Source organism: Amphibalanus amphitrite, unplaced genomic scaffold, assembly GCF_019059575.1.
Source record: "Amphibalanus amphitrite isolate SeventyFive unplaced genomic scaffold, NRLGWU_Aamphi_draft 001286F_arrow, whole genome shotgun sequence".
Classification (NCBI taxonomy): domain Eukaryota; kingdom Metazoa; phylum Arthropoda; class Thecostraca; order Balanomorpha; family Balanidae; genus Amphibalanus; species Amphibalanus amphitrite.
The window spans coordinates 135,947-162,779 of NW_024882779.1; the positions used below are offsets into that span (position 1 = coordinate 135,947).

Consider the following 26,833-nt stretch of genomic DNA (forward strand, 5'->3'; position numbering starts at 1 on the left):
TATCAAAGCCATCAACGACGTAACCTTTGTCATTAAGAACCAGCTGTCTGGCGATGTCAAAGTAGTGAACGTTCATAATTTGAGATTCGCTGATCCAGATACCCTTTGGGAAAACGTGACAGAAGAACCCCATCATATCAACAGCAAGTACGAAAGTAAACAGAAGTCGTTTATCCCGGTTCCACTTCGTGTGCAGCCTCCACGTCAATCAAAGTTCTCATTCGCTGATACAGAAATGCATAATACTGAAACAGTCACAGATCCGTAGTTACGACATTCGCCGCCAGGGGCTGACCCCGGCCCGTGACCGAGGTCGCGGGCGGGGTCAGTCTGCGTTGGTGCTCCGCACGAGCCGCGACGCTCCGTGTTGCGCGAGCCGCCGGTATTTCGAGGCGGCTTGTTTCCTCATGGAGGAACGGTTCAACAACCTTCTTGAGAGGTTTGACAAGTTGGAAAGCTCAGTGGAGTGCAATCAGTGAGCATTTGAAGACCGACACCGCCGGTCGTCGGCTGGTCGACACTCAAGAATGCGCAGACACTCAGCCGCAGCCGCTCGGTGAGTCTGAAGTGGGCGCGAGCAGTGATCTGCAGACAGACTTTAAGAGCATTCGCGAAAGTCTGGCGAAGGTCAGACTACCACCGGACTTGGTGGTCGGTGATTGAAGAGCAGGCGTCAGCAAGGCTGACTGGCCGAAGTTCCAGGTCATTCAGAAGTGTGCGCGGTATCAGGAGACCGTATTGAAACTGCTCTCTCAGTGTACAAGCAGAGAACCCGTCCTCTCTGAACTATCGACTATAGCTATCGCACAACTCCGGTACCTGCAAGAAGAGTATACCAACCTGCTGGTGGCGAACCAGTTTGATGACGGGACGACCAGGCTGTTCCAGACGCTGCAGCAGAACCCGGCAGCTTTCACGCCGGGGGCGCTGGAAAATCTGCAGCGAGCCGTGTCCATCGCCGGAGCGCGACACAACCGGCAGGTCAGTGGCTCTGGAAGGTTCCGCGGGCGGGGCTCATTCTTCCCGTTCGCTTCTGGCGGTCCGGGCAGAGGCTACCGCCTGGACGCGGCGGGTCAGCGACCCGGCGGCGGCGCGGCGGGCTCGGGCTCCGGATCAGCTGACTGGAGGTTCCGCCGCGGGCGGTTCGGGTACGCACCCGGGCCTCGTGACCTGGCCGCCCGAGCGCAGCAGCCGGATGACGTCACAGGGACATTCTCAGCTGAGTAAACCATCACGTGAGTTGTGAGGGGAATTATGCCGCTGCATAAGGACGAGTGGGTGCGCATTGGGGCGCCTGATGCAGTTCTGGACTGGATTATGAATGGTGTGCCGGTGCCTGTGCGTGACATTCCAGAGCCCCGTGTCTTTGAAAATCCCTGTTTTAATGAACCAGAGAAAAAGTTTTTGGAAACTGAGCTGATGGCGCTAGAAAAGAGAGGTGTTATAGAAAAAGTAGCTGACGTGCCGCATTGTGTCTCCCCTTTGAAGGTTGTTCCAAAGAAAAATTCCAAATATCGCCTCATTTGTGACTTGAGATATGTGAATTCTCACTGTGATGTGCCACATTTTTCGTCAGAAGGTGTTTCTGTCCTGCCAGAGGTTATGAGAGGTGGTGAGCTGGCGGTCACTGTAGATTTAAAGGACGGATTTTATCATTTCCCTGTCCGTGAAGAGTTCAGAACGTATCTGGGTTTCCAGTATGGTGGATGCTGGTATGTGTGGTGTTTTCTACCATTTGGTTTGGTGGCTAGCCCGTACTATTTCCACAAATGTATTCGGGTGGTCATAGAGTATATGAGAGGGACCGAACGCCTGTCGGTCATGGCCTACGTAGATGATTTTTTATTGACGTCAACGAAGAATAGAATGGCCAGTGACGTGAAAATATTTTTAGATACTTTAGCTTCATTAGGATTGTGTGTCAACTGGGAGAAGTCGTGTTTGGAGCCGTCAAATGTTGTGTCTTATTTGGGTTTCGATGTGCACTGTGCGTCCGAGGGTGAATTGCCGTTCATTACTGTGCCTAAATGCAAAGTGTCGAAGCTGAAGCAGGATATAGGTAGGATGTTAAAGCGGCCCACTGTGTCGGCGCGTCTGCTGGCTCGCATCGCGGGTAGGTGTATCAGTATGATGGCAGCGGTGTTCCCGGCCAAGCTGAAGTTGCGGAACATTTACCGTCTGTTGAATTCTAGGATGTCTTGGGACGAGGCAATGCCGTGGTCGCCCGAGGCCAGAGAGGATCTGGCGTGGTGGCTTACATCGCTGGACGGGTGGAACGGCCGGCTGCTGGTGCCGCCGGCCAGCTGCGACTTGCAGCTCTCCACGGACGCGTCCGAGACTGGCTGGGGAGCGACACTTTCCACCCCGGTCGCTCAAACCGCCTCGGGTTTCTGGCGGCCAGAGGTGAGCGCAGAAACGTCCAATTTTCGCGAGTTACTAGCTGTTTATTTTGCCTTACTGTCATTTTGTTCTACGCTTCGTGGCAAAACCGTCGAGATATTGTCCGATAATATCACGGTAGTCGCGCTCATTAACAAGCTTGGGTCAGCTGATCGTCGCCTGGACGCCATCGCTCAGAATATTTGGGAGTTTGCTTTTGAGCATCAGGTCATGCTGGTTGCGCACCACATTGCAGGATATTTAAATGTAGACCCCGATGAGCTGTCACGTATTCCGCTGCGTCACGAGTGGACACTCCATCCGGCTGTGTTCCAGCAGTTGGAGCGCATGTTCGGCCCGCACACGATCGACCGGTTCGCCTCCCTGTCTACGGCGTTGCTACCGGTCTACAACAGCCGCTTCAGGGACCCCGGTACCGCTGGTGTGGACGCTCTGGGTCAGAACGATTGGCAACAGCACAACAACTTCATAAACCCGCCCTTCCGGCTGGTCGCACGTGTGCTGGACGCGGTGCAGGCGCAGCGTGCCGAGGCCACGCTGATTGCCCCGATGTGGCCAGGCCAGCCATGGATGGAGCGGCTGCGGCGGCTCAGCGTCTGCCCGCCGCTGCGGCTGCCGCCTGTGACGCAGGCCTGTATTCCACTGCTACCGCACCAGCAGATAGAGCCGCACCGCAACAGACGGTGGACTCTGTTCGCCTGGCGGATCTCTGGAGAGCCCGGTTAGAGGCGCTCGGCTGGTCTCCTGCTGCACGTGAGCAGTTCCCTCTGTGTTTGGCTCATTCCACTCACGCGAATTATGACAGGTACATCTGTAAGTTTAAGGAATTTTGTAGAATACGTGAATTGATTTTTCCACCGGTAGATGGCGCGGTAGTGGCTGGTTTCCTGGTAGGCGAGTGCAGTGTGTCTGACAGACCCCACTCTACGTTACGCTGCTTGTCAGCAGCCTTGGCTGCACTGTACGAGGTGATGGGAGTAGCCAACCCACTCCACGATCCCCTTCTCGTGCGTCTGTCTCAGGCCATTGTGAAAAGCGGCACACGGGCACCCATGACACGGTCGTCCGTGATGGATGTATCAGCCTTTGTTCGTCTGTTTGAGTCGTGGGCTGTGAACGAGTCGCTACCGTTGAAGTTGCTCCGGTTGAAGGCGATATGTCTGCTAGCTATCGCGCTGATGTTGCGGCCCTCAGATATTGCCCCCCCCCCCCTGTCGATGAGGTTCGATGCAGGCTCGGGGGTAACGTCGCCGTTTGTGCTGTCCACTGATCAGCTTCAGTTCCGTTCAGATGGTACCCTGCAGGTTACCTTTCTGGGGATAAAGAACGACGCTCAGCGCACGGGGTTTCAAGTCGCAATCCCGCCTAGCCCCAATAAGTCAGCGGACCCTATCGATGCCCTGCGTGTTTATTTAGCTAGAACAGAGTCGTGTCGATGTCCAGTTTCGAAGCCTGTTTTCATTAGTTTAGTTCGCCCATATGCTGCAGTTTCTGCAAGCTCGGTGGCTGCCGTTTTACAGCAGGGTATTTATTTTGCGGAGGATTTTGGTCTCGCCAAAGGTCACACGCCGAAAGATTTTCGGCCAACTGGCGCGACCCGTGCGGTGCAGCTCGGGTTTGACGCAGACGATGTGCAGCGTCTCGGTAGATGGAAGACCAGGTCGGTATTCCTGGATCATTATGTTCACAATAGCGTAGATCCGTCGTTTACACAGCGTCTGTTCGAGTGACATGGCGGTGCATATGTGTGATGGGTGCTACGACGCGACGTTGTGATTTTTTTCTCTCCACGGAATTGCATTTATGTTTGTTTGTACAATACATGTACGGCTGGCGGCGAATGTCTGTAACGTTGGTTTTAAGAAACCGTAGTTACGACATTCGCCGCCAGGGGCTGACCCCGGCCCGTGACCGAGGTCGCGGGCGGGGTCAGTCTGCGTTGGTGCTCATGGATTTGGAAGTTGACGCATGGAACATGATCTCGCCATAGACCAGTAACTGGAAAGGAGCTCGGTTCGTGCAAGTGCCACTGCGGCGCAGACGATTGCATTTATGTTTGTTTGTACAATACATGTACGGCTGGCGGCGAATGTCTGTAACGTTGGTTTTAAGAAACGGTCTATTCGTGATTCAACCCCCAGTTCGATATCAACCCCTGTTGAAACTTACGCTCCAGCGAAACCGTCGCCGAGTGATCAAAATTACCCACCTTTACCTGAAGATTCTGATTCCGATGCAGATCTTGACGTGCCGTTATCCGAAATGCGAAAACGATGGAGAGAAGAAAAATCGAAAGACAATAGTTCTGACGACGAGAATATTCCTTTGTCCCAATTAGCAAAGCGCCTGAGAACGGAAAAGTTATCTGATCCATTCGAAGTTGAACCTACCCCTATTAAAAGACCACTCACCCGTACAGAATCAGAGTCGAACGACATGGATGCAGAAGCGCGTAGCCCTCCTTCAAAATTACAATGTGCCGACCAGGACCACGAATCGGATTCAGACGAATTGGACGCCGATGGTGTACATATTGAAAAGGAGCAAATGTGTACTAACCCACGTGTGAAAGAAGCCCTGTTAGTTAAGATGCTGAAAACACATGAGAAGTTGATGACCGACATGTTCAAACAATTAGAAAAAATGTAAAAAGGTTCCCCGGCCCCCTGAGTTATTACAGGTCGGATGACAGCCGAATGTCTACAGTATTTTGTGGAACCCAGCTAGTACGATGAAGGCTGAACGGCTGTATGGTGTTATAGTGTTTATATATAATATGGATCCCGGTTTGTATGCCGAAGACAACGTAATCGCGGTACCACGTTGTATTGTGTTTAATGATATGCCGACTCTGGCTAGTATGCCACAGCCATTTATGTGTTGTTCATTTTATGTTCGGTCAGTGAACCGTTCAATTGTTCGTGTACTAACCTCATGTTTGCGAAATGTTGATAGTTGTTTGTGTGTGTTCCAGAGATGTGGGCAAGACCGTTCTTCCTGACATTCCTGTTCTATCTGACATCTCCGACAACGGCCAACGTTCTCTTCCTGCCCCGAGGCCATCTCTACGCTTCATACGACCACTGGACTCTTCACATCCCCATCGAAACCAGGACATCATGGACGTTTGTATTGAAGCTGGAGCATCATGTGAAGCTCTTTAAAAGTAAAGTCAGTAGTATATTTGCAGAGCACCGCCAACAATTGCGAAGTGACCAGGCAATTCAGCTTTTTGCTAAGTTTAACCAGAGCGTAAAAGTTATTGACATTGTAATAGATACTTGGTCAAATGCGGTACTTGTTGATCTTTCGGAAACTAATGTTTCACTCCCCGAAGCCGTAAACTTCATTCCCCCACTTCAGGACAAAAGTGTCCATTTGTCTAACTTGAAGGAACATATTCAACAGATTCGAGTACGCAATGCGCAGCATAATAAAACTGTCGTTATCCCCGCCATCTCGGTCACAACGTGTATTGTGGTTGCGTTAGTGCTATTAACTGTTCTATACGTCCGATGTCATGTGTTTAAACCCATTATGATCCGACCCCAGAAAGTATCCGCTCAAAATCCTGCCCCTGACAGCGTTATTGTTGAAGAAACGTCAAGTGTAGCTCCAAATATCAAGCCCCGGGAAAAACTCACGGACCCAAGTCCCTCGTGCTTAAAATGGTTAAAACCGTCTCCAACCCTCGCTTCTCAGAAATCCGCAGATGCCTGATGCAAATATTTTCCAGAGGAGTTCTTTCTCCGCAGCAGAGGTACCAGTAGCAGCGCTCCCACACTCGGTCGAGCCGCCGCCGGTGCTAGTCAGCGCCACTGAGATCGGGCCGCCCCGCATCGGACACCCCACGTCCGGGCGCCCCGATAAAACTACGCTGACGCGTGGTCTGGTCAGCCGACACCGGACGGACGACCCACAACAATACGCGAGACGTGAGAACGTCAATGTGTCAATATCTGACACACGATCTGGTGTCAATGGACAATGGACGGACAAACACGTGTCAGACAGCAGCGTCAAAGGTGACCTGAACCCTCTGAACTCTCTGAACTCCCTGAACTGATGTGCCCGCAGCGGAATCTTACCAGTGATTGCGAAGCGAGAACCGAATCGATGAGCACGAGTGGGACAGTAGACTATGTTTCGTAAGCGGACAATGAAGAAGACTCTATAGACTTATAGCTACGAGGACTACAACGAAAAAGAACGGGAAATTGTGTGTTGAGGTGCTGTGTATATGGTTGTGTTAGGTGTTGTTTGTGCTGTGTCGTGTGTTGTGTACGTTATATCATGCATCATATTAGGAGTATCCCAAGCCGAAAATTTTGGTCAAAATTTCAGCTTTAAGGACCTCGCGTTGTGTTGTAACGAAATTCGTTCCTACCCCATCCTCCACCTCCCTCTGTACCTACTTACTGCCCAGCCCCCTCGCCCACTTACAATATCCTTATATGGTCCTCACTCCTCACATGCGACGCCTGTCCTTGCCCGCTTCTGATTGGTGCTATGATATGACGTACATCTATATGTATGACGTGTGTGTATGACGTTTGAATATAGCGGCCGACGCCGAACGCCGAGCAGGAGCTGTGAAAGATTCATTCGAAAGCCAACCGCCGTAGCGGCCTGACGTATCGTTATTCAAAGTCTCGGCCGACTGTTTATTACTTTTGGATTCTGTCCTCAAATTTGCAATACATACTTCAAGAAAAGAAAAACCGTGTTGGTTATACGGCTCGAACAAGAGGTCCCCAAACAGACTATCACAGAAGAAGAAATTGTTTATTTACTTATTACATTTGTTACAGACGTCCCGATGGAAGCCCTGCTGCTCAAACGGTCACCCTGGAGAGAAAGTTAGTCCAATGATGAGGAATTGACCTCACCACCGGGGGAGCGGGGGCGCGGATAGATCTTTCTAAGTAAGACAAGGGTGAGTGACTGAATATAAAACGGCAGGCGAGATACTTTGCTCACCGTACTGATGGCATAAAGTGCAGTGGCAGATAATGCTTTAGATATGTGCACTCGTGTCGATATATGATCGGTTTCAATAAAGGGATCACGGTGACCAGTAGTTTTCACGGTAACTTCAGAGAGTTGAGACCTCACGCCCCGGCACTTTGGCTGATAGGTGTCAGATGTCACTGTCCGAGTGACAAAGCTGGCAGTCTTGGACCGAGGAGTGCACTCTGTCCCACATAAGTGCAGGGGGCAAAGGTGAGGGTGTACACTGCATCTCAACTGCTGTGGTCACTGAAACCCTTATTTTGAGACACATGGTACATAAAAGTAAATAACTACAGGGTGATCATTGGTCAATAAAGAATGACATAATGTTAGCCCCGCGGGAGGCACATAATATAGCTTTTAATACATAAATAACATTCCGTTAAAATGAACATTTTGGACATTTGAGATGACAAACATGGATGTCCGCTGTGACGCTTCGTTTGTCTATAGGAAGTGCTCGAAGTAACCTCACCTGCTCAAGTGTAAATGCTCAATTTAAGTGCGATCGGAATAAAAAGAACTTTGTATAAAACCACTGTTTTGTGAGAGAAAGGGGGCTGATGTGTATGTGTGCGTGCGTGTGTGTGTGTGATGGGGGAGGGGGGTCTGTCGCAGCGTGGAGCGTGCGGCCGCCCACCAGTGCACCGAACCTGAGGGAGGACATGATGGAGAGTGTTCACTACGCCATGGTGGTGGCCTACTCAATCGGAACCACGGGAATGCCAAACTGCAACTGTACGATTCTTCAGCTTGCGCCTCACATCAATCTCATCAGTGTCAACTTTGACATCAAGGGGTTAAAGTCTCCGTTGAGACTTAAAAGTCTCCCTTGAGTGGTGGAAAGTATCGCCTATCTGTATGTGGTGAAGCATTAGCTATGGCAGAAAAAAATTGATCATGACATGTCATAAGTTTTGGAAACACAGCTAGCGCACTCGTCATCCAAGACATTGCTACAGACATAGATGATCATCACTTTAACCACGCATATTCACGCGGTTCACGAAAAAGGTAATGGGGTGTCATCTCATCTCAGCTTCGTGACGATAGTTATGAAATATTTGACACAAACATTGTGTCGATCGTGCGAGAGGTGTTGAGTGCCGACCGCCAACGCATGTCCATCCGCTTACACCATTCCATGACCGGTCATTTTTGTTCTGTGCAACTGGACCAGTTGCGTTGACCGGCCTTGCCTGGTATTCGTTCTGTGTAGGTAGAACACTGTTTTCAGACCGGTCCAAACTATCGTGGGAGATATTTCGGTAAGGACAAAATCGTTAGGCAACATCAGCCCATGATTTATAAGGCGGGCACCGATCTGGAGATTTACTGTCATTTCTGGACTAGAAGAGGAAACATCATGAGGGTGAGTTTTGGCTGCCAACAGCGGAATATGCAGAATAATGCGCCTGCAGCGTATTGACCTTGCTATATAGCAGTGCGATTTACTTTTTATTGTATGAAGTGTATGAAAACATTGCCAGAAGTTAAAGTTATCTTGTTGTAAAGCATATTGGTTTCATGTTTAAGCTTAGTTTCGGCGATGTATTGAATTCGCTTTGCACACTGCTCAGTCGTCCTTAAATATGATTTTGTCCTTCAAAATGTGATCAAGGGAAGACGGTTAGCACAAATTAAATCTAAAAATTGTTTTCAAGGCAAAAGACTTTAAATGCAACTACGCATTTCATTCTTGGACAAAATTGTCATATTTTGCAGGCTTCCTTTCAAGGTAATGGTAATGGGGTGTCATCTCAGCTTCGTGACGATAAAATATATAGCACAAACATGGTGTCGATCGTGCGAGAGGTGTTGAGTGCCGACCGCCAACGCATGTCCATCCGCTTACACCATTCCATGACCGGTCCTTTTTGTTCTGTGCAACTGGACCAGTTGCGTTGACCGGCCTTGCCTGATATTCTTTCTGTGTAGGTAGAACACTGTTTTCAGACCGGTCCAAACTATCGTGGGAGATATTTCGGTAAGGACAAAATCGTTAGGCAACATCAGCCCATGATTTATAAGGCGAGCACCGATCTGGAGATTTACTGTCATTTCTGGACTAGAAGAGGAAACATCATGAAGGTGAGTTTTGGCTGCCAACAGCGGAATATGCAGAATAATGCGCCCAGCGTATTGACCTTGCTATAAAGCACTGCGATTTACTTTTTAGTGTAAGAAGTGTATGAAAACATTGCCAAAAGGAAAAGTATTCTTGTTGTAAAGCATATTGGTTTCATGTTTAAGCTTAGTTTCACTGATGTATTGAATTCGCTTTGCACACTGCTCAGTCGTCCTAGAATATGATTTTTTCCTTCAAAATGTGATCAAGGGAAGACGGTTAGCACAAATTAAATCTGAAAATTGTTTTCAAGGCAAAAGACTTCAAATGCAACTACGCATTTCATTCTTGGACAAAATTGTCATATTTTGCAGGCTTCCTTTCTCCTTGGCTTTTGTATGTATCGATGTTTGCTTAAATGAAGCAGCGCCAACTGTGAAACCAATGTGAATATCCGATGTTTTCAGATAATCATTATTTCTGCCGTAATCGCTGTGGCATTGGCAGCTCCTCTTCCGTATTATACCAGCCCCAGAGGCCGGATGGGAGGTTTCCAAGCCTCTGGACCCGTTGGAGCACCTGTTGGAGGTCATGGAGGCTCTGAAGTCCTCGGCGGGAGGGAGGTTGGAGGAACTCGACCCAATCTTCGTGGTGCCGTCGGACTTGGTGGAAGTCGTGTGGTAGGAACTGGTGGAAATCGTGCTGTAGGAGTTGGGAAAAGTCGTGCTCTAGGAACTGATGGAAGACGTATGGTAGGAACTGGTGGAACTCGTATGGTAGAAACTAGTGGAAGACGTGCGGTAGGAACTGAAGGATCTCGTGTGGGAGGAGTTGGTGGAAATCGTGTGGGAGGAATTGGCGGAAGTCGTGGTGTGGGGCTCGGTCAAAGTCGCGCGGTAGGACTTGGTGGATCCTCCTCATCTTTGGGCGCCTCCTACAGTCAGGGCAGCTCCTTTTCGGTACCCAACTACAGCACCCGCTATTCGGTGAAGGACACCTTCTCAGGCGTGGACATCGACTCACAGGAGACCCGTCTCGGTGACCGCACCGAGGGCTCGTACTCGACGCTGCTTCCCGACGGCCGGAGGCAGATCGTCACCTACTGGGTGGACGGCAACTCGGGCTACAACGCCAGGGTGACCTACGAGGGCGTGGCTCACCATCCGCAGACCACGCCCCTCGGCTATGGGCGGCCCGCCGCAGGGCTGGGCTCACTTGCTCTGGGCGCCTCTGGCGGTCCTGGCTACGGAGTTGGAGGCGGTGTGACCTTTGGTGGTGGCTCCGGACTGGGTTTAGGTGGTGCTCTCGGGTCTGGTTACCGAGGGTCGGGTGTGGCGTACCGCAGTGCCGCCGGCAGGGGCTACGGTGGACTCTGATCAGTGTTGAAGGACCTGGGAGTGGAACGCGAGAGAATTGGTTTATGTAAATGAAATTAGGTGACAATTAGGTAAATGGCATTTAATATGTGTGTAAATATACAAGAGACGTACATATGGTAAATGACAATTGATATGTGTGTAAATATACAAGAGACGTGCCTACAAGAGATAAATACGAGTGTGTACCAGAGACGCAATTTTTCGTTATCCATCAAGCTTAGAAGAATTAGATGAAATCAAATTAAACATTTTCGCTCCGGCTGTGACATGCGAATGGTGACGCCCCTCAGTGAACCGACAATTTGAAGAAGGACTATGCATGGCTAAGATGAGTAATAAATAAGAATCACAAAACGAGCTATTGTAGTTCGATGCAGTGGGTGCCAGTAAATGTAATCTGATCAAAACGTCGGTCGTCGTCTGGAAAATGTATCACTGGGCGTCCCTCACAACAGAACGAACATAATCCTCAACACAACTAGAAGCATTTGCACATAGATAGTGCTGTAATACAGATGAAATTCCTTTATATATCGTACTATCCATCACACACTTTGATAAGTCATTCGCAACGATAAACAATCTCACAAATTAACACCATTTGTGTCGATTATCACAGCACATCACCAACAGAGCAAACAAAAAGCTGTGGTCAGAAGAATTTCTCCCACCCTCCACGAGTCATGGCTTCTTCAGGTAACATCACATCGCAACAACTACTCGTCCTCGACCTCTCCCATCAGCATCACTTCTCACCTTTGACTGTTTCATCTTTCATCTGCATCCAACTTCTAAGAAACATTGTCTCTTTTCTTGTTCAGAGAGCATAAGCTCTTAACATAGTACAACGTTTCATTATCTTGTATCACAAGTCGGCATATCAACGCTCATCTGAGAAAAATTAAATGACATCACATAAAGCAGTACTTTACCTTCACAGCAAATGATGCCTTGGGATCTGCCGCAGACTAAGCTCTCTTGCGTGTAGCGAACGCGTCAACTTTTGAAAGTGTTCTCTTCCCAAGTGTCACACTTTTAAGGCACTTCTTGTGTGTTCGCACTGCCACCATCCGGGGATAGCGTTACCCCTTTCACGGCCTCATAGTTTTCCTCAGCCTCGTGTCTGACGTCAGCTCTTTCCGAAGATGCGCTATCTCCCTTCGTACTTCCTAGAGACGTCTTTCGTGCCTCCCCCTCTGCCTCAGGCTCGCCATCAACTTCAGGTTCTTCCTCAAAAGACTGGTAATCATCATTTTCTGTTGAGTCGTTCATAGCGAATCGGTAAAAGGCCCTTCGGAAGCCAGGTTTGTGCGGCATAGCCCACTTCTCGGGAGGTGAGATAAAGCCGATGATCTCCTCGAAGACTTTTTTAAAATGGTTCATATCCAGGCCACTCTCCTCATCGAACAGCTTCGCACTGAGAAGCCTGTAACCTTTCAGCCCCGGCTCGTACAGCACCTCAGCAAGTACAGTCTCGTGACTCACGTCAGCTCCTTCCGTAGGTGAGCTAACTTCCTTTGTACTTCCTAGGGACGTCTTTCGTGCTTCCCCCTCCGCCTCAGGCTGGCAACCAGCTTCAGGTTCTTCGTCAGGAGACTGGGAGTCACCATCCTCCGTTGAGTCGTTCATAGCGAATTGGTCGTAAACTTCTTGCATGTAAGTTTTCCATTGAATAGGCTGCATTGTTAAAGATAGGATGAAGTTGACTATTTCCTCGGCAGCCTCCTTCACAGCGTTCATCCCCGGGCCGCTGTCGTCATCGAACAGCTTCACACTGCGAAGCCTGTTACCTTTCGGCTTCAGCTCGTACACCAGCTCGCTAAAGCAGCTCCCTGCTGCCCGGAGTGGAACCAGGTTTCGGCGGATGAGCGCTGCCAGCAGCAGCAGGCAGACGCAGCGCCGCCTCTCGGCCTGTCGCCAGCAGTCTGTCAGCTCCCGCAGCTGGCGTCGGCGCTCCGCGGGGTCTTCCACCGTCTCCAGGTGATGCAGCAGGTCTTCCCGCGAGAGTGTGTTCCGGTTGACGGGCGCGAGGCCACGCGACAGCCGGGTCAGCATGAAGTCGCCGAAGCTGACGGCCGTGCCGTCTCTGCGGTCTGACTTCACCTGGCGGGCAGTTGGAGCGAGAGTTGGTGTCAACCGATGCAAAATGGGGAGGGGGGGGGGCGAACAGTCGATCGGACTCTAGAGCAATCTTTCAAGAAAAAATCGGTCTACATGTCAATAGCCAAGGATGTCACAACCTACCTGGAGTTTGTCAAGCACTGCGCATGCGTCAGCGCAAATGTCGATCAGTCGCGGCATCTTCAGCACAGCTCGGAAGAGAACATCCACGAGCGCGTACAGTCCGTACTCGGTTTGTACCGACACGTGGCGCATCTTCTCCAGCAGGCGCGGCGCGTTCTCGCCGGTCAGCTTGTTGATGAGGCCGGTGAGCTCTCGGACTGCCCCAAGATCCGGGTGCTCCGAGCTGGAGGGACCTTGGCGACTGTGTGGAGGCGTCCATGCAGGAGCACCTGCGAAAGGACGCAGTCGTCAGAAGTTGTGGGAATAGAATTTGGCAGCATTGGACAAGTTCAGCTTACGTGAATTGGCAGACAAAGTATGTCAAAGCCATTAAGAAACCCTGGGAACCTGGTGCTTCGGTTTGAGAATCTGGTGTCCAGGTTTCCAATCTGGAATTGGCAGGTAGAGCAGAGTACTGGTGGCTCTTTAGGGCGATGAACTCCTAGAGTTGGCGTTATGGAGATCCTGTATGTCAAGTTCCATATTTCTTTCAGCAATTAATAACGAGTCCTGACTTTACAAACACAATCAGGTCAAGAACTGAATTGTAAATGAACTAAATGGAAATCCAGCAGGACGTGACAAGACCTCGTCCTCCCAGTGAGCCCGATGGGGTGATACGCCACCTGCACTGCCGCTGTTCTGTCGTCCGTTGTCCAGCCACCAGCGGACCTCCTCCTCGACAGTGTCTGCCACTGCGTCGACCAGGCTCATCACCTCTTCTCCAGGCTCGGTGATGCCATCGCCTGATGATGAAATAGCAGGTAATATCACTGCTTGTGCGAAGTGAATTACCATAGTTGTGATTGAAGTCCAATGACTCACGGCATATCTGTGGATTTAAATGACTCAACCACAAAAGAAGAGGCACAGACGCTGGTCAATAAGCGGCACTTGCGCGCCTCAACTGCAAGTGACACAAACAGGATAAAGTGATCATAAACACAATCAAAAAGAGAGTAAGCACAGGCAGAAAGGGCAGAAGCTACAACTGATAGATACACAAGATCAGAGAATCACGTACCTCCCAATAGCATCATCATTGGCACGTGGATCGTATCGACCGCATCCAGCTGCTGCAGGGGCTGGTCCAAAACCTCGTTGACGCTCAGCACCGTCTTGTACACATCCTGTAGCTCGTTCTGAAGGTGCATCGCTTTCCGGTCCGTCCGACCTCTCGAAGGCTGTGCAAAGCGCCATGGCCAGGCTCGGGTTCGCCACTCGGCGGCCGCTGAAGCGCTCAGGCCCAGCGCTGAGGGCGGCGTGTCGGCCGGCGTCATCGCCAGCAGGGTCAGCAGCACGACGGTCACCTGACCTCGCCCGCTGCGGGGGTTCGTGACCCGCCGCCACTCGACCAGCGCGGCGGCCGGCAGCCGCAGCAGCTCTGGCAGCGCGTCCAGCGTGTTCGGCCGGAGCTGTAGCGTGCAAAGCGCCGCTCGGAGTCGGCTCTGCTCGTCTCCCAGCAGGACGCGCTCCAGCAGCGGCGCGCCCCACGTGCAGCTGGCCAGCAGCTGGTGATTCTCGCCCCTATGGACGCCAAGCAGCACCAGCGGCTGGGTCGGAGCTCCCAGCAGCGCCGAGAGTCTCGCCTGCAGCGGCACAGCCGCCATGCGGCTGAACGGAAGACTGTGGTCTTCCACCATCGGTGGTAACATTATGGGCACATTATACACGGCTCTGAGGCAACTGGTGTGCACGGCACCGCTAGCTGCCGCTTGTTGCAGCGCTGGCGGATGTGGGAACTTGACCCAGGCGGGGGCGGTTTTAACCGCGGGTGGCGTGGGGTCATACAGTGGTGGCCTGCGGGTAGGGATGGGGCGGATAGAGAGGGCTGGAGTGGGGTCAGTGGGGGCTTGAGTGGGTTCAGTGGGGGCTGGGGGAGCCACAGCAGCAGCAATGTCGCACAACACCATCCCTTTGGGCAGCATCATGGTCCTGGCGTCCCGGAGAAACTCGAGGCTGCTCTTTTCCTGACAGCTCTTGATTCGGAAAATTTCGTCTTTGATGTCCCACTTTTCCTGTTCGGAAATTTGGCATCTGCAGAGCACCTGAAAGAAAGTCATGCTGTCAGCAACCGTTCCCTTATATTTTATAGCTTCGTTGATGGCCTGATTCTGTGCCGCGCCTGGATATACAGCAGATGACATAAACAAGATAGGCATGGTATTTCCATGTCATGTCATCTCTTGGACAAATACCAGCAAGTTGTATTCACGGGCGACACTCGAACGAGTGGCATCTACTCCTACTGATGAGATAACTAATTTAATATGGTTTAGTCAGTTGGCTAGTTTTCACTTGTTGTAAAGTCAAGGGCAAGAGATATGAGTGACAAACCTCTTCCAGGGCAGCTTCGATGGAATCCTGGCCGGAGAGCCAGGGCATCAGTAGGTCCAGTCGTCGGAATGGCTCCTGCTCCGCTGAGTCGTACTGCTCCTCAAGCTTCTCGAAGAACGCGCCGAACAGGGCTGGCGGATGCGGACCGATGCTCGGGATCGTCGAGACGAGAGGCAGCATCTCGGCGGAAATGCCGAATTTCTTCAAGAACCTGTCGATTCAACCGAACAAATGTGTTATGCTTCTTATTTTGTACCTACTGGTTTGGCTAAGAGCGCATGTCACTTATGAGTTGCAACCAAAGAAGTTTACCGTAATCGTGCCGGTGCCTGTTTTTATTTTATTTTTTAGAATGACAACACCAAGCACTTAAAAATGTTTCTTCAAACTTATGCAAATAGATTTCAAACTTTTTGTAAGGGCAATCGGAGGTCAGGCCAATCATGAACACATCGCTGCCTGGATTGTAATCTTCTGTCATATTTCGATTCAGTTGAGCTAAGCTATACGTTTTTTGGTTACTTAGTATGGTGTAATCTCAGGTGTCACAGTCATCACCTTTCTGGTCGGAACACGTCACAGGGCATGTAGAATCCCGTCTGTCCCGGAGGCGGGTGGCGAAGCCGGAGCGTGGCCCTGTTCCAGGGTATCTTGACGGCGACTACGTTCAGGGTCAGGTACTTGCTCTGATCTCCCATGATGGGACAGTCCAGTTTTCGGGCCAGCGCAGTGAACTCGGCGGTGGCATCATTCAAACAGACGATGTGCGGTATCTCCAGGCGCCGAAGTACCTATAAAAGTAGACATTAGTCGTTTTCACGACTGCTGTCTGGTACACACTAGCCGTTTTCACGAAGGAATAGCGGGCCTAATACTATAGATGCATGTTTGGTTCTTTGATACCTCAGGAATTTTAGTAGTTCTATAGTAGGTTCTCCACCTTTCGAATGAGTGGCCGATTACTTTGTTGTTTTTCTACTAAATATTGCATTAATTTATTTTATTTAAGGGGTTACCACTCAAGGCCTGGCAACACTATGCGTTTTCTGCGTGCGTTTTTTGCAGGTTTGCGTTTTTGCGTATAATATCGTTCTAGAAAAAGGTTATAAATAATATCATTTTTACATTAGTTAGATATAAAAGTTTATATTACTCTTATTTTAACTAAAATTCAATGTAAAAAGCATCACAAAAACGTAATATCGTTTATTTTTCTAGAACGATATTATGCAAAACCCGCAAACCCGCAAAAAACGCACACAGAAAACGCATAGTGTAACCAGGCCTTCACGTAAACCTAAAGCGTAAGCACGTTCATGAAATTATCAAATCTATATAAAGCTAGAACAATGATGAGAAAATATACTCAGCTGCCAGCTGCGGGTGACCGAGCTCTCCCAATTCCACGCTCGCTTGGCTTTGGAGCCGCAGCAGACGGCGGAAGTCAATAACCGTGTTTACATAGGGTTCCCTTAATCTTCCCCTATTTGTCTCTTAAATGTCCCTTATAAAGGAATCCTCTGTCTCCTTTACCTCGCTTCACTACAAATATGGCGCAACTAAGTCATTCTAGAAGCAGTTTGCAATTGTTACTTACCTTTAGGGCTCTCCCAAATAGCTTCCAGACTAGACACTGAGGTAAAAGTGATAGCACATGAAAGCTCAAAGCAAGAAAAATCAGAAAACTATCTGGCATTTAACATACTTTTAACGGCTGAGCTATTATTCAAGTAGGTATAATCACATCCACGGCAATATCAGAACACCGCACCTGTCGAATTTCCGCCTTGACTTTCTGCGGTCTGCCGTTTATGCGTTAATGCCAATTGCCACTTAAAGGAAGGGTGCCACCTTTTGGACACAACGCAGTTTTTACAAGATTAGCCTCACATGAACCTAAAAACCGGCTTCACTTACCTATGCTCGAGACGGTCAGCATTGAATCCGCACGTGAAGTTATCATTTGCGAGTTTTGCTGCCAGCATTCGGGCAGGCAAAAATCTTCAGCACTATTTCCTCGTCGTGTTAAGGGTATTTTATAAAACATGAAATCAGCAAAGGTATGTATAAAAGTTATACTTTTGAAGCATGTTTTATCATTTTGAAAGGGTATATTTTTTCTTTATGGTATACACTTAAGTTTTAAAATTTTAATTGGGAAGTTTTTCTAGTAAGTTGCATGAAGGGTGAAGGGTTCCATAGATCTCTTAAGCATTGTAAAGGGAAAACCTTTACTCGACTTATTTGATGTTCTTTTGACGTTCTTGTTCTTTGGCAAATATGGTCAACAGTTACCTACTTGGTTACCTACAACTTAGTTCAAATCATGTTATCTTCTTCCTTTTTATTTGTTCATCTTTTTGTCTCAGTTGCGCCATCAATGCAAATGGCAGAATGATATGTTGCCATGACAACAGGATATGCCAGCCGTCCTAGCTGCCACATCAAACGACCTTGAGTTGTAGTGGTGATATAAACAACGATCTTTTTTTTTGGCCAATGTATTAAATGCAATGTTTCGGTTTTTTTGTATATTGTGGACGCGCTAACCACGTCTAAAAATTCAAATAAGTAAAATAGATTCATAGAACAAAAATTTCGGAAGGTGGCACCCTTCCTTTAAAAATCCTCAGTCGGCGCACGTGCGCTTGTCGAGTCGGGGACCACCATTCGGACGATTCGGAACTGCCGGCCAATCAGCACGCCGCTTTTGTGATGTGATAGTTTGAGAACCACTGGATATGGTAGCGTAGCAGCTTTTGGAAAGGCGCTACGCTACCAAATCCTCCCCTATTTGTCGCTTAAAGAGGGAATTGAAGGGCAGGATAAAATTACTTCAAAATATGAATTGTTGAATTTCGAGTATTAAATAAACCCAATTTATATTGTTTACAGCATAAACGATGCTTAGTATGCTTCTAACAACAATAGCGTCCATAGCAACGTTACACGCGAGCGCTATGATGCCTAAAATTCGATCTGAAAATAGGGGAGAAATAGGGGAAGATTAAGGGAACCCTATGTAAACACGACTAATGTCACTGCTTAGGCGGCGGCAGATTTGATGTGCCCGGGCGAATGATTACTGCTTCTTTTGCTAAAAGATGTTGTTTTTACATGAGGAAATGTGTTCGAAAATTTTCATATTTTATATAAGCTACAATAAAAAAGCATAAATAAGGCTTCAATAATTTTTCTTTAAAAATAAGAAAGGTAATATTCCCCCTTTAAGTTTGCTTACCTGCAAAAATATGTTTTCGTAAAGCAGCTGACTGTTATCATCCTCAGCGAGTAGAAGGCCGTGATCCTTGTATGATTGCTGTATAACATCTGAGTCAAATTCCAAGACCTCCGGCGATATACCCAGCCTGACGGGCAGCTCATCATGGAGCAGCACAACCGGAAAAATCCCGCATCTGTAATATTGGAAAAAAAGTAGCTTCAGCAACAGTTTTAACACGGTCTTTTCCCCCTGCATCACAGTTCCCTTTGACTGTCACCACGGCAGCTTCGCAACAGGAGTACTTTTTATGTATGTACCTCAGGCCCGAGTTAATAACACCGTAAAAACAAAAACGCCCTTTTTTCACGGATTCCAAAGTTCAGCAACATGTTCCTCAAGGCGCACCGGCCGGTCGTCGATATGTGGCAGCAGACTCACTCAGCTGGAGTTTAAGAACCGGGTAGATGGGTACATCCGTTTGAAAGGAGTCATTTAGTCTGCGAGGTGTTAAGTGTCTGACTTTGATCATTTTATTTTAATTTTATTTTGATTTTGATGTATTTATTCATATTTTCACTGTACCTGTAGGGGAAGACGGGGGAACACCGCCCTTTGGGGAACACCGCCTACCCCGATATCAGAAATATGGAAAGGTCTATGGCGACAGCTGTCTTTTTACAGCGTGTCGTCAACAGAAGTGCAGGTATAGGCAGTGAACCGCATTGTTTTAGGTGATTTGCGAGAAATTCCGATTTTTACGTTTTGTGAGTACGTTTTACACTTTTTCTAGCATAATTGTCAGAAAAAAACCTATCTTATTTGACAAACAATAGTTCTGAGGTCAGTTTTACCAACAGAAAATAGCCGGCTGCCGGAATTTTTTGTCTAAAGGCCACTTCACATACGGAGCGTGAACGGTAAAGCCCTATCCGTTTACGTGCCCGACGCATTTACGACGCAAAAAGTATGTGAAGCGATCACTGAACTCTATAATGTGGAATGCGCATCGGCCGCCAGATGGTGTCCAACGGTGCCGCCATGTTGCGCAGACCAGGAAGCGGCCGCCGCCTGTGTTGGGGGAATAGGGAATTCGGTACCTCGATTTACGTTTGCGGTCGCTGCATGCGGTACGTTCAAGCTATGTGGACATGGAACCCGGCATCTTACGCAGAATTGAGTGGAGAACAAGATGGAATCCTAAAAAATCCTCAGATACAAGGAACTAATACGTTAAACCCTTATAAGTCAATGGGGAAATATGAAAATTGCTATATTTGCGCCGAGAATGATCTGAAACTATCTCAAGCATATAGAATCATGATTTCATGCACTCCTTGCAAGGTTCTATGCTTCATATTTGCATTGTTGCCCTTGCGTAACGTCATTTGTGACGTCACAAGTGTCACAATTTTTCTTCAATAACTCCCGATCAAATTGAGCTAGCGAGTCGGGAAAGCCACCAATGGACTCAGGAAGACCTGCCGAATCGAATGATATGCGACATGACCTCTTTCGACCAACTTCGTGACCTGGGGGTGCTGACCTGACCTTGACCTGAGGTCAACACCCTAAGTTGACCTGACCCGAACAAAAAGTATATCACTCGATGCGCCTGAGCTAGCTGAACACGATGGTGCCAAAATCGCGGCTCTACGGCCATTTTTTGGCGAAGTTATTAACCAAAAACCGAACCCGTGCCTTAGATCATTTGACCTGACCTCATAGGTCACCGGTTGACCTGAGACCTTTACAGCGGGTTCCTACCAGTCATTCTGCATTATACTTTGCCGCAAACGACCACTTTACCGCTTAATTCTAGTTTAATTAGCGGCGCATTAGCGAGGTGGGTTCAATCAACCCCCTCGGCCGGGGCAAATGTAGGTCCGGCGAGTGAATTTGAGGAATTCTGAAGATACGATCGTGTTCCCCATTCAATTCTGCGTAAGATGCCGGGTTCCGTATCTACGTAACTTGAACGTAACGGATGCGGCGGCCGCAAACGTAAATCGAGGTCCCGAATTCCCTATTCCTCAACACAGGCGGCAGGCGGTTCCTGGTCTGCGCAATATGGCCGCCACCGTTAGACACTACGGCCAATAGGGTTGAAGCGGCAGTGCTCCCCTGTGGAAGCGGTCTTTAGGCAAACAATTCCGGCAGGCGGATATTTTTCTGTTGGTAAATCTGGCCTCAGAAGTAGTATTGTTTGCCATAATTAGGATTCATGCAAACATTTCGTGCTTCCGCTCGAGCGCCATTTTTGTCATGCTGCCATATTGAATGATTTTTTTTTTTTAAGAAAAATGCAGACCCTTGGGTAACACCGCCCACTTTGGCAGTTTGGTATTAGCCGTTTTCACGACGGGTGATCAGGCGAGTGAACCTAATTTGACCAAATCTGGACCTAATCTGTTTTACAGCAAATATCTTTATTTTAGGAGTTTATTTCAGTGTTTTAAATCGATGATACTCTCTAATAATATGACAAAGCAGACATATAAGCAATTAGTGTTACCTTAAATGATAAATACTAAGAAATACACTGAGCCTAATGTGACCAAATCTGCACATAATCTGCACCAAATGTGTACCAGATGGCCGCCGTGAAAACGGGTATTAAATAGCACATTGTGGTGGTTGTGTGTGTGTGTGTGTGTTGTGTATTTTGGTAACCAAGAACAAAAAACATCGGAGAAAATAATCGCGGATCGGCGCAAAAGCAACCTCAGGAGTGACGCATTTCAAATAAAAACTTTGTTGCTATGCTTTCTTTTTAGAGGATGATGAGAAATTTCGAGAAAATATACTTTTGGGACTTCAAGTCGCCTAGTTGTATAAATGGGTACTACATTGTACCAGGGTCATAACAAAATTGGTCCCACTGCATTTTATGAATATACTAAAATGCCTAGAAATTTACGATAAGAACAACGACTTAATAGTTCAGCAAACTGAAAATTTTGTTGCCTGCTGAGCTCGGGCGGTGTTACCAATGGACGGTGTTACCCCGAAAAATGTAGACATTTACTAAATGTGGAATAATGCAATTATGAAAGAAACAACAAGAAAATAATTGGATGATAGGTATGTAAAATTAATGCGACAATCCAATGAAACTGAGAGATTGACCATATGGCCAAAAACTACGTAACTAGACCCTAAAAGGTTAACCCTCGCCCATAAACGGTGTTTTGCCACCTTCGCCCATGCAGGGGGGTTGGTGCGACCCCCCCTGGCGTTTGAAAACGGAGCGTCGTAGAGCATGCGGAAAAGACCAACGGATTGCTCTCAACGAGATCTCGCGATTGGTGGTATATTTTTTGGTCCTAGGTCAACATTTGACCAACTTATGACCAATCAAATGTCAAATTTTCGGAAAAATCTAACTTTTTCAGATTTCCGCGCCGATTGCGGCAAAACGGTAAGAGATATCGACTTGAAACCTTCCCTATTGTGATCCTTGATCAATTCTCTATCGTTTGGTGTGTATTTCGATGTCATAACTCTAAAAATGATGCGTTGGGAGCATCGGAAGTCTGCAAGGTCATTTGTGCATGGGGTCACGTCACGCGTGTGACGTCACTGACCTGACCCTGACCCAAAATGAACTACAAGAAACAACCGAAGATGCCTGAAATGGATAGCAAATTCGAATTCAGGGCATCAAAATACCCCGAAAAGGCATACAAGTGCAAGAAGTCATTACAGGTCAAACGAGGTCACTGACCTTACCTTGACCTTAAGTAACCTTCAAAATGTCAACGGACATTGTGCCAATGTCAAATCAGCCAGTTGTGATTCTAAAACAATCCATCAGTGTGTCAGGTCAGTCGGCATTTATACCAATGTGAAGCAATATCCAATTTAGCGTAAATCTGGCCGGAGGTTGTTCCCTTTATGACGTCATAACTCCGTGACCTGACATAACCTTGACAAAAAAATATCAAAAGCTGCGCAAAGGATGTCCCAGAATGTACTGAGAATTTGAGCAGGCTATCTGAAACGGTTCGGCGTGTAGCTAAGAAAAACCTCAGGGGGGGGGGTTGCACCAACCCCCCTACATGTTGTTGTTGTTGTTGTTGTTGTTTCCCCCGGAGTCCACCGGTGGTACATATATTTAATCATCAACGAAAGAAGCATTTGAGATCAGCATCGGGAGATTGAGTGAAACGTGAATCAATAAATGGCGCTGCATAGGGCTAAAGGTGAGGATAGGATTTGTTTAACAGTTAGAATTGATTAGAAGAGTGCAGAAGATTATAGTGGTTAGAAGGTTGGGAGGCAGCACCATTTATGATACGATCACAAATGTCCTTCCCTACACATTAATAATATCTCGTGCCTGTATATGTAGTGTAGAGTGTATACCTTTATGGAACCTCTATACCTTTATTATTGTTTTTACCTACGCTTGACTGCGTCCGTCATTGGGTCCGTCATGTTTTCCCAATAAACAAAACTAAACTAAACTAAACTAACACCCAACATCGCGCTGTGTGCCGAACTTCCACAATCCACATCCTTTACGGACGGGCCTCAAACATTTTAAACGCCCTGGTGCCAGGCATACCTTTGCAAAAATGCAAGTGTCAGCAAGGCCGTTCCGTCGCTCATTACGTTGTAAAAAACACTTTAACTCCCGACGTTTCGCTGTTTACTGCTTAGTCATGGGAAGTCATGTTACTGCTTCTAGTGTTTTTTTACAACGTAATGAGCGACGGAACGGCCTTGCTGACACTTGCATTTTTACACATCTGTCAAATACTTATATTAAATACCTTTGCAAATCGCAGAAGAACATTGCCACGTTCCCGGCATAATTTTGGTAGATGCCTCCTTTGTCTGTTTCATCATAACACCAATCTTTCAGTGATATCATGAGATCATTGCCATCAATCACCAACGGACAGTTGGAGACACATTCTTCGCAAAGCAGGCCGTGCTTTCTTGCAAATAACGTCAGGTGTTCGATCATCGCTGGAATGGATGAAGGCTCGCGTCAGTTACCGCATTATCACTGAAATATTTCGCCACGTATGTCGTATATGTGTAGGTACTGTACTTAAGTAGTCCCACTGATATCTATCATCAAAGGAAAAAAGAGCATGAAATACGTCGGAACTGCTATGCAAACTTCCTTTCAGGGGTAGAAGACTCAAGACAATAAAATGGCATCATTGCGATTCCTCAACCAAATTAATGGCGATAACTATCGTCCTTTTTAATCTCCGTCATGAGTTTATGTACACATAATCCGTATAACGGCAAAAATCAAAACTGCTGATGACTTCTCACCGTTTGCTTGATCCGGGAAATGTTGCTGTCAAGTAGCCACCATGGGTTCGTCCGGGTCAGCCCAGGTCACACACGCTACCAAACAGCAGGCCGGCCTCACCCAACTGTCTGACCTGTGACAGCTGGTCATTGGTAGCTCTCATCCACCTCTGCACAGCGCCACCCGTCCCATCCCCGCTGCGATTGAACCAATCAACTTGCACGATACCGTCATCAGGTGGCAGTCTATCTAATCTATCACGAGTGTTTTGTTGAGACCAAGCTCTTTCCCTCTAAAAAAATGCAGAGCTTCTGGCTGGTGTAGCCAGTAGAAACACTGTAAGATACAGATATCTCTTGTATTTCGCCACAAAATCGAGACATATATAGTTTTACATACGAACTTACTTATCTAGTATTGCACACATGTTGGCGAGAACATCGAATGTAATAAACGAATACATATGGTTTTTAATATACACATAGCCAATGCAGTTGTCCAAACAATACAGCAGTTTAAGCGAACGGAACGTTAAAAGGGGGGCGCACAACTTTTTTTTTTTTTTTTTAAATTTAGTCCGAACCTTTTGATAGGAAGGATTCACAAGGACAGAGCCACCGCTAAGCGAAGCTTGTTGCGGTGACCCTGCCCTCTACCCTCCGATCGCGCAATTCCAGTGCTATGGCAGAATTTAGAGTCCAAAGTTTAACGTGCGCACATAGCCGCGCACGGCCGGTCCCCTCACTGACTTCGCCTGGCTACGGCCTGCCACCAACCGCAACCATACCTGTCAGGAGGCCCATAAATGTCGAGCGCCCGTCGCGCTTCGAACCCGGACTGTTATAACCGGGAACGCGTGCTCTCACCACGCGGAGTCCAACGCTCTACCAACTGAGCTACGGGACCGGCTTAATCGAAGGCTTTAGCAATTTAGAGACTGGTAAAAGCGACACCTATTAACAAAACTGTAACTCGCGGTTCACAGCATCTAGCGGTGACCGGCGGAAGTAAACGCGCCTAGCGGTGACCGGCGGTACATGCAGGGGCTACAAGCTATGGGATGATAAGATAGGGTGTAGATATTGGAAGCTGCGGTGGTCCATCGCGGTGGGAGAGACTGTCCCGGTGAGGCGGCAATGTCCCGATGGGAACGCCCGCCCTGCCACTCAAACGGTCGCCCCGGAGAGGATGCTAGTCCGCTGAGGAGTTGGCCTCTCCACCGGCGCGGTTGTCCGGGGGGGTTGACCGCCAGCAGGGACATGTGAGAGGATGCGGATCGGTTTATCATGAGGATGACATGGACATATGACTTAAGACGGCAGGGGAGATAGCTCGAGCGAAGGTGACATACGACGCAGTGCCAGATTATGATTTTGATAGGTGCACTTGTGTCTATCTATAAATCGGACTCATAAGGGCCCCTGGGGCCGTATTCACGTCGATCATTTTCGTAAGAATTTTCTTAAGCTTGACCTACTTCTTAACCCGCGCCCCACTGGGGTCTGTGTATAACACGCCCTACTGGGGGGGGGGGGGGCTATTCATAGCCCCCCTCCTAACTCCAAAACTACTGGGCCGATCGTCAAAATTCAAACGGCGTCTGATAGCCCCGGAAAAACTGTCGAGCGAAACCTAATTTCATTGACCTCGAGGTCACCGATGACGTCACAGGCCAGGTCAAATAAAAATTATTAGCATTTTGGCTTGTTCACATTTTGGGCTCTGGCCGCCGTCTTACAAGTCAGATCAGGCTCATTTTTGGTTTCCACACTCGTGAAGAGATGCTCTAGATACTTTGAGGGTACCAAACTTGTACTTTGATTTTCAGGTCAGGGTCAGGTCATCACAGGTCACGAAAATATTATATCATGCGTCGGTCACGTGACACATGTTTTATGGTCCATTTAGGCCATAGATTTCGAATTTGATGTCGTCTGTGTCATTCGAGGTCATTTGGAGTCGAATTTCGCTTAGGTCAGGTCACTTTCAGGTCAAAAAAGGTCAAATTTTGAAGTTTACATTTTTCAACAAAAAAGGTGTCTAATGGATGCAGTTTGAGCTCAGGAACACGATGGTGCCATTTATATTGGTGTACGATGTCAAATACGTACTGAAAAATTGATTTGAAAAATTAATAATTGTGATTTTTTTGCAATAATGCGTATAACTTGGCCATTTTTGAAGATATTTAGCTAAAACTTGCTAGAGTTAGTCAACATTATGCGTTCTGTCACATATATTCCGTTTTTTTCGAAAAGTCAAAAAACTTTTTGAAAAAAGTATAAAAATATAAGTTTTGAATATTATTATATAAAATTTTCCAAATTTTCAAAATTTTTGAAAATCCGAGATAGCAGTTTGATAGCGCTGTCAATTCTGAGTCCTTTCATGCAAAGAAATTGGATCTAGCTTAAAAACTGAGCTCTTGGGAGCGATTGCCGTGGTTCAATGTTTTGCGTCGAAATCGGACGAACATGACGTCACTCTGACGTCATTTCCGGCCGACCTATGGTAGCTACAAAGTTCAAATTTTGACACAAGGTGTCAAATTGATGCAGCCGAAGGTCCTGAAAGTTTGGCGTCGATCCGTCAAGCGGTTTGGAAGTTATTGCAGAAAAACGGGAGGGGGGCTATAAATAGCCCCCTCCCAGTGGGGCGCGGGTTAAGTAATTTTTTTTTTTATTCACGTGAACTCCGTCGATAAAAACTTAAGAAGTGTCGACGTGAATACCAAATTATACTTTACGAAAGAAAATCGACTTACGAAGTCGACGTGAATACGGCCCCTGGTCTTAATGCTTAAAGACATCATCTACGATAAAACTTACACGATATTCGTGATCAGCACCCCGAAAACT

General features: G+C 47.8%; 3 protein-coding genes across 6 annotated transcripts; 2 read left to right on the forward strand and 1 right to left on the reverse strand.

The window, feature by feature from the left end:
• Positions 1–262: 262 nt before the first annotated feature.
• Positions 263–4,485, forward strand: LOC122371861. 4 transcript variants are annotated; one of them, XM_043348611.1, is made up of 3 exons: positions 263–1,235; positions 2,193–2,403; positions 2,719–4,485. In XM_043348611.1, exons 2-3 carry the CDS (start codon positions 2,194–2,196, stop codon positions 3,124–3,126), a joined length of 618 nt encoding a protein of 205 aa, XP_043204546.1. In that variant the 5' UTR covers positions 263–1,235; position 2,193; the 3' UTR covers positions 3,127–4,485. The 4 variants fall into 4 exon arrangements, with proteins under 4 accessions (XP_043204546.1, XP_043204544.1, XP_043204545.1 ...); XM_043348610.1 differs by having other exon boundaries at positions 337–1,235; positions 2,716–4,485; XM_043348609.1 differs by having other exon boundaries at positions 263–2,403; positions 2,716–4,485.
• A 5,769-nt stretch (positions 4,486–10,254) lies between these two features.
• LOC122371864 (adult-specific cuticular protein ACP-20-like) lies at positions 10,255–10,857 on the forward strand. Its single transcript, XM_043348615.1, has one exon. It carries the CDS (start codon positions 10,255–10,257, stop codon positions 10,855–10,857), a length of 603 nt encoding a protein of 200 aa, XP_043204550.1.
• Positions 10,858–11,275: 418 nt separating this feature from the next.
• Positions 11,276–24,236, reverse strand: LOC122371860. The gene is made up of 9 exons (XM_043348607.1): positions 23,996–24,236; positions 23,479–23,677; positions 18,722–18,896; positions 16,039–16,271; positions 15,481–15,691; positions 14,168–15,191; positions 13,770–13,889; positions 13,105–13,373; positions 11,276–12,963 (listed from the first exon to the last, which is right to left on the reverse strand). Exons 2-9 carry the CDS (start codon positions 23,673–23,675, stop codon positions 11,896–11,898), a joined length of 3,297 nt encoding a protein of 1,098 aa, XP_043204542.1. The 5' UTR covers positions 23,676–23,677; positions 23,996–24,236; the 3' UTR covers positions 11,276–11,895.
• Positions 24,237–26,833: the final 2,597 nt, after the last annotated feature.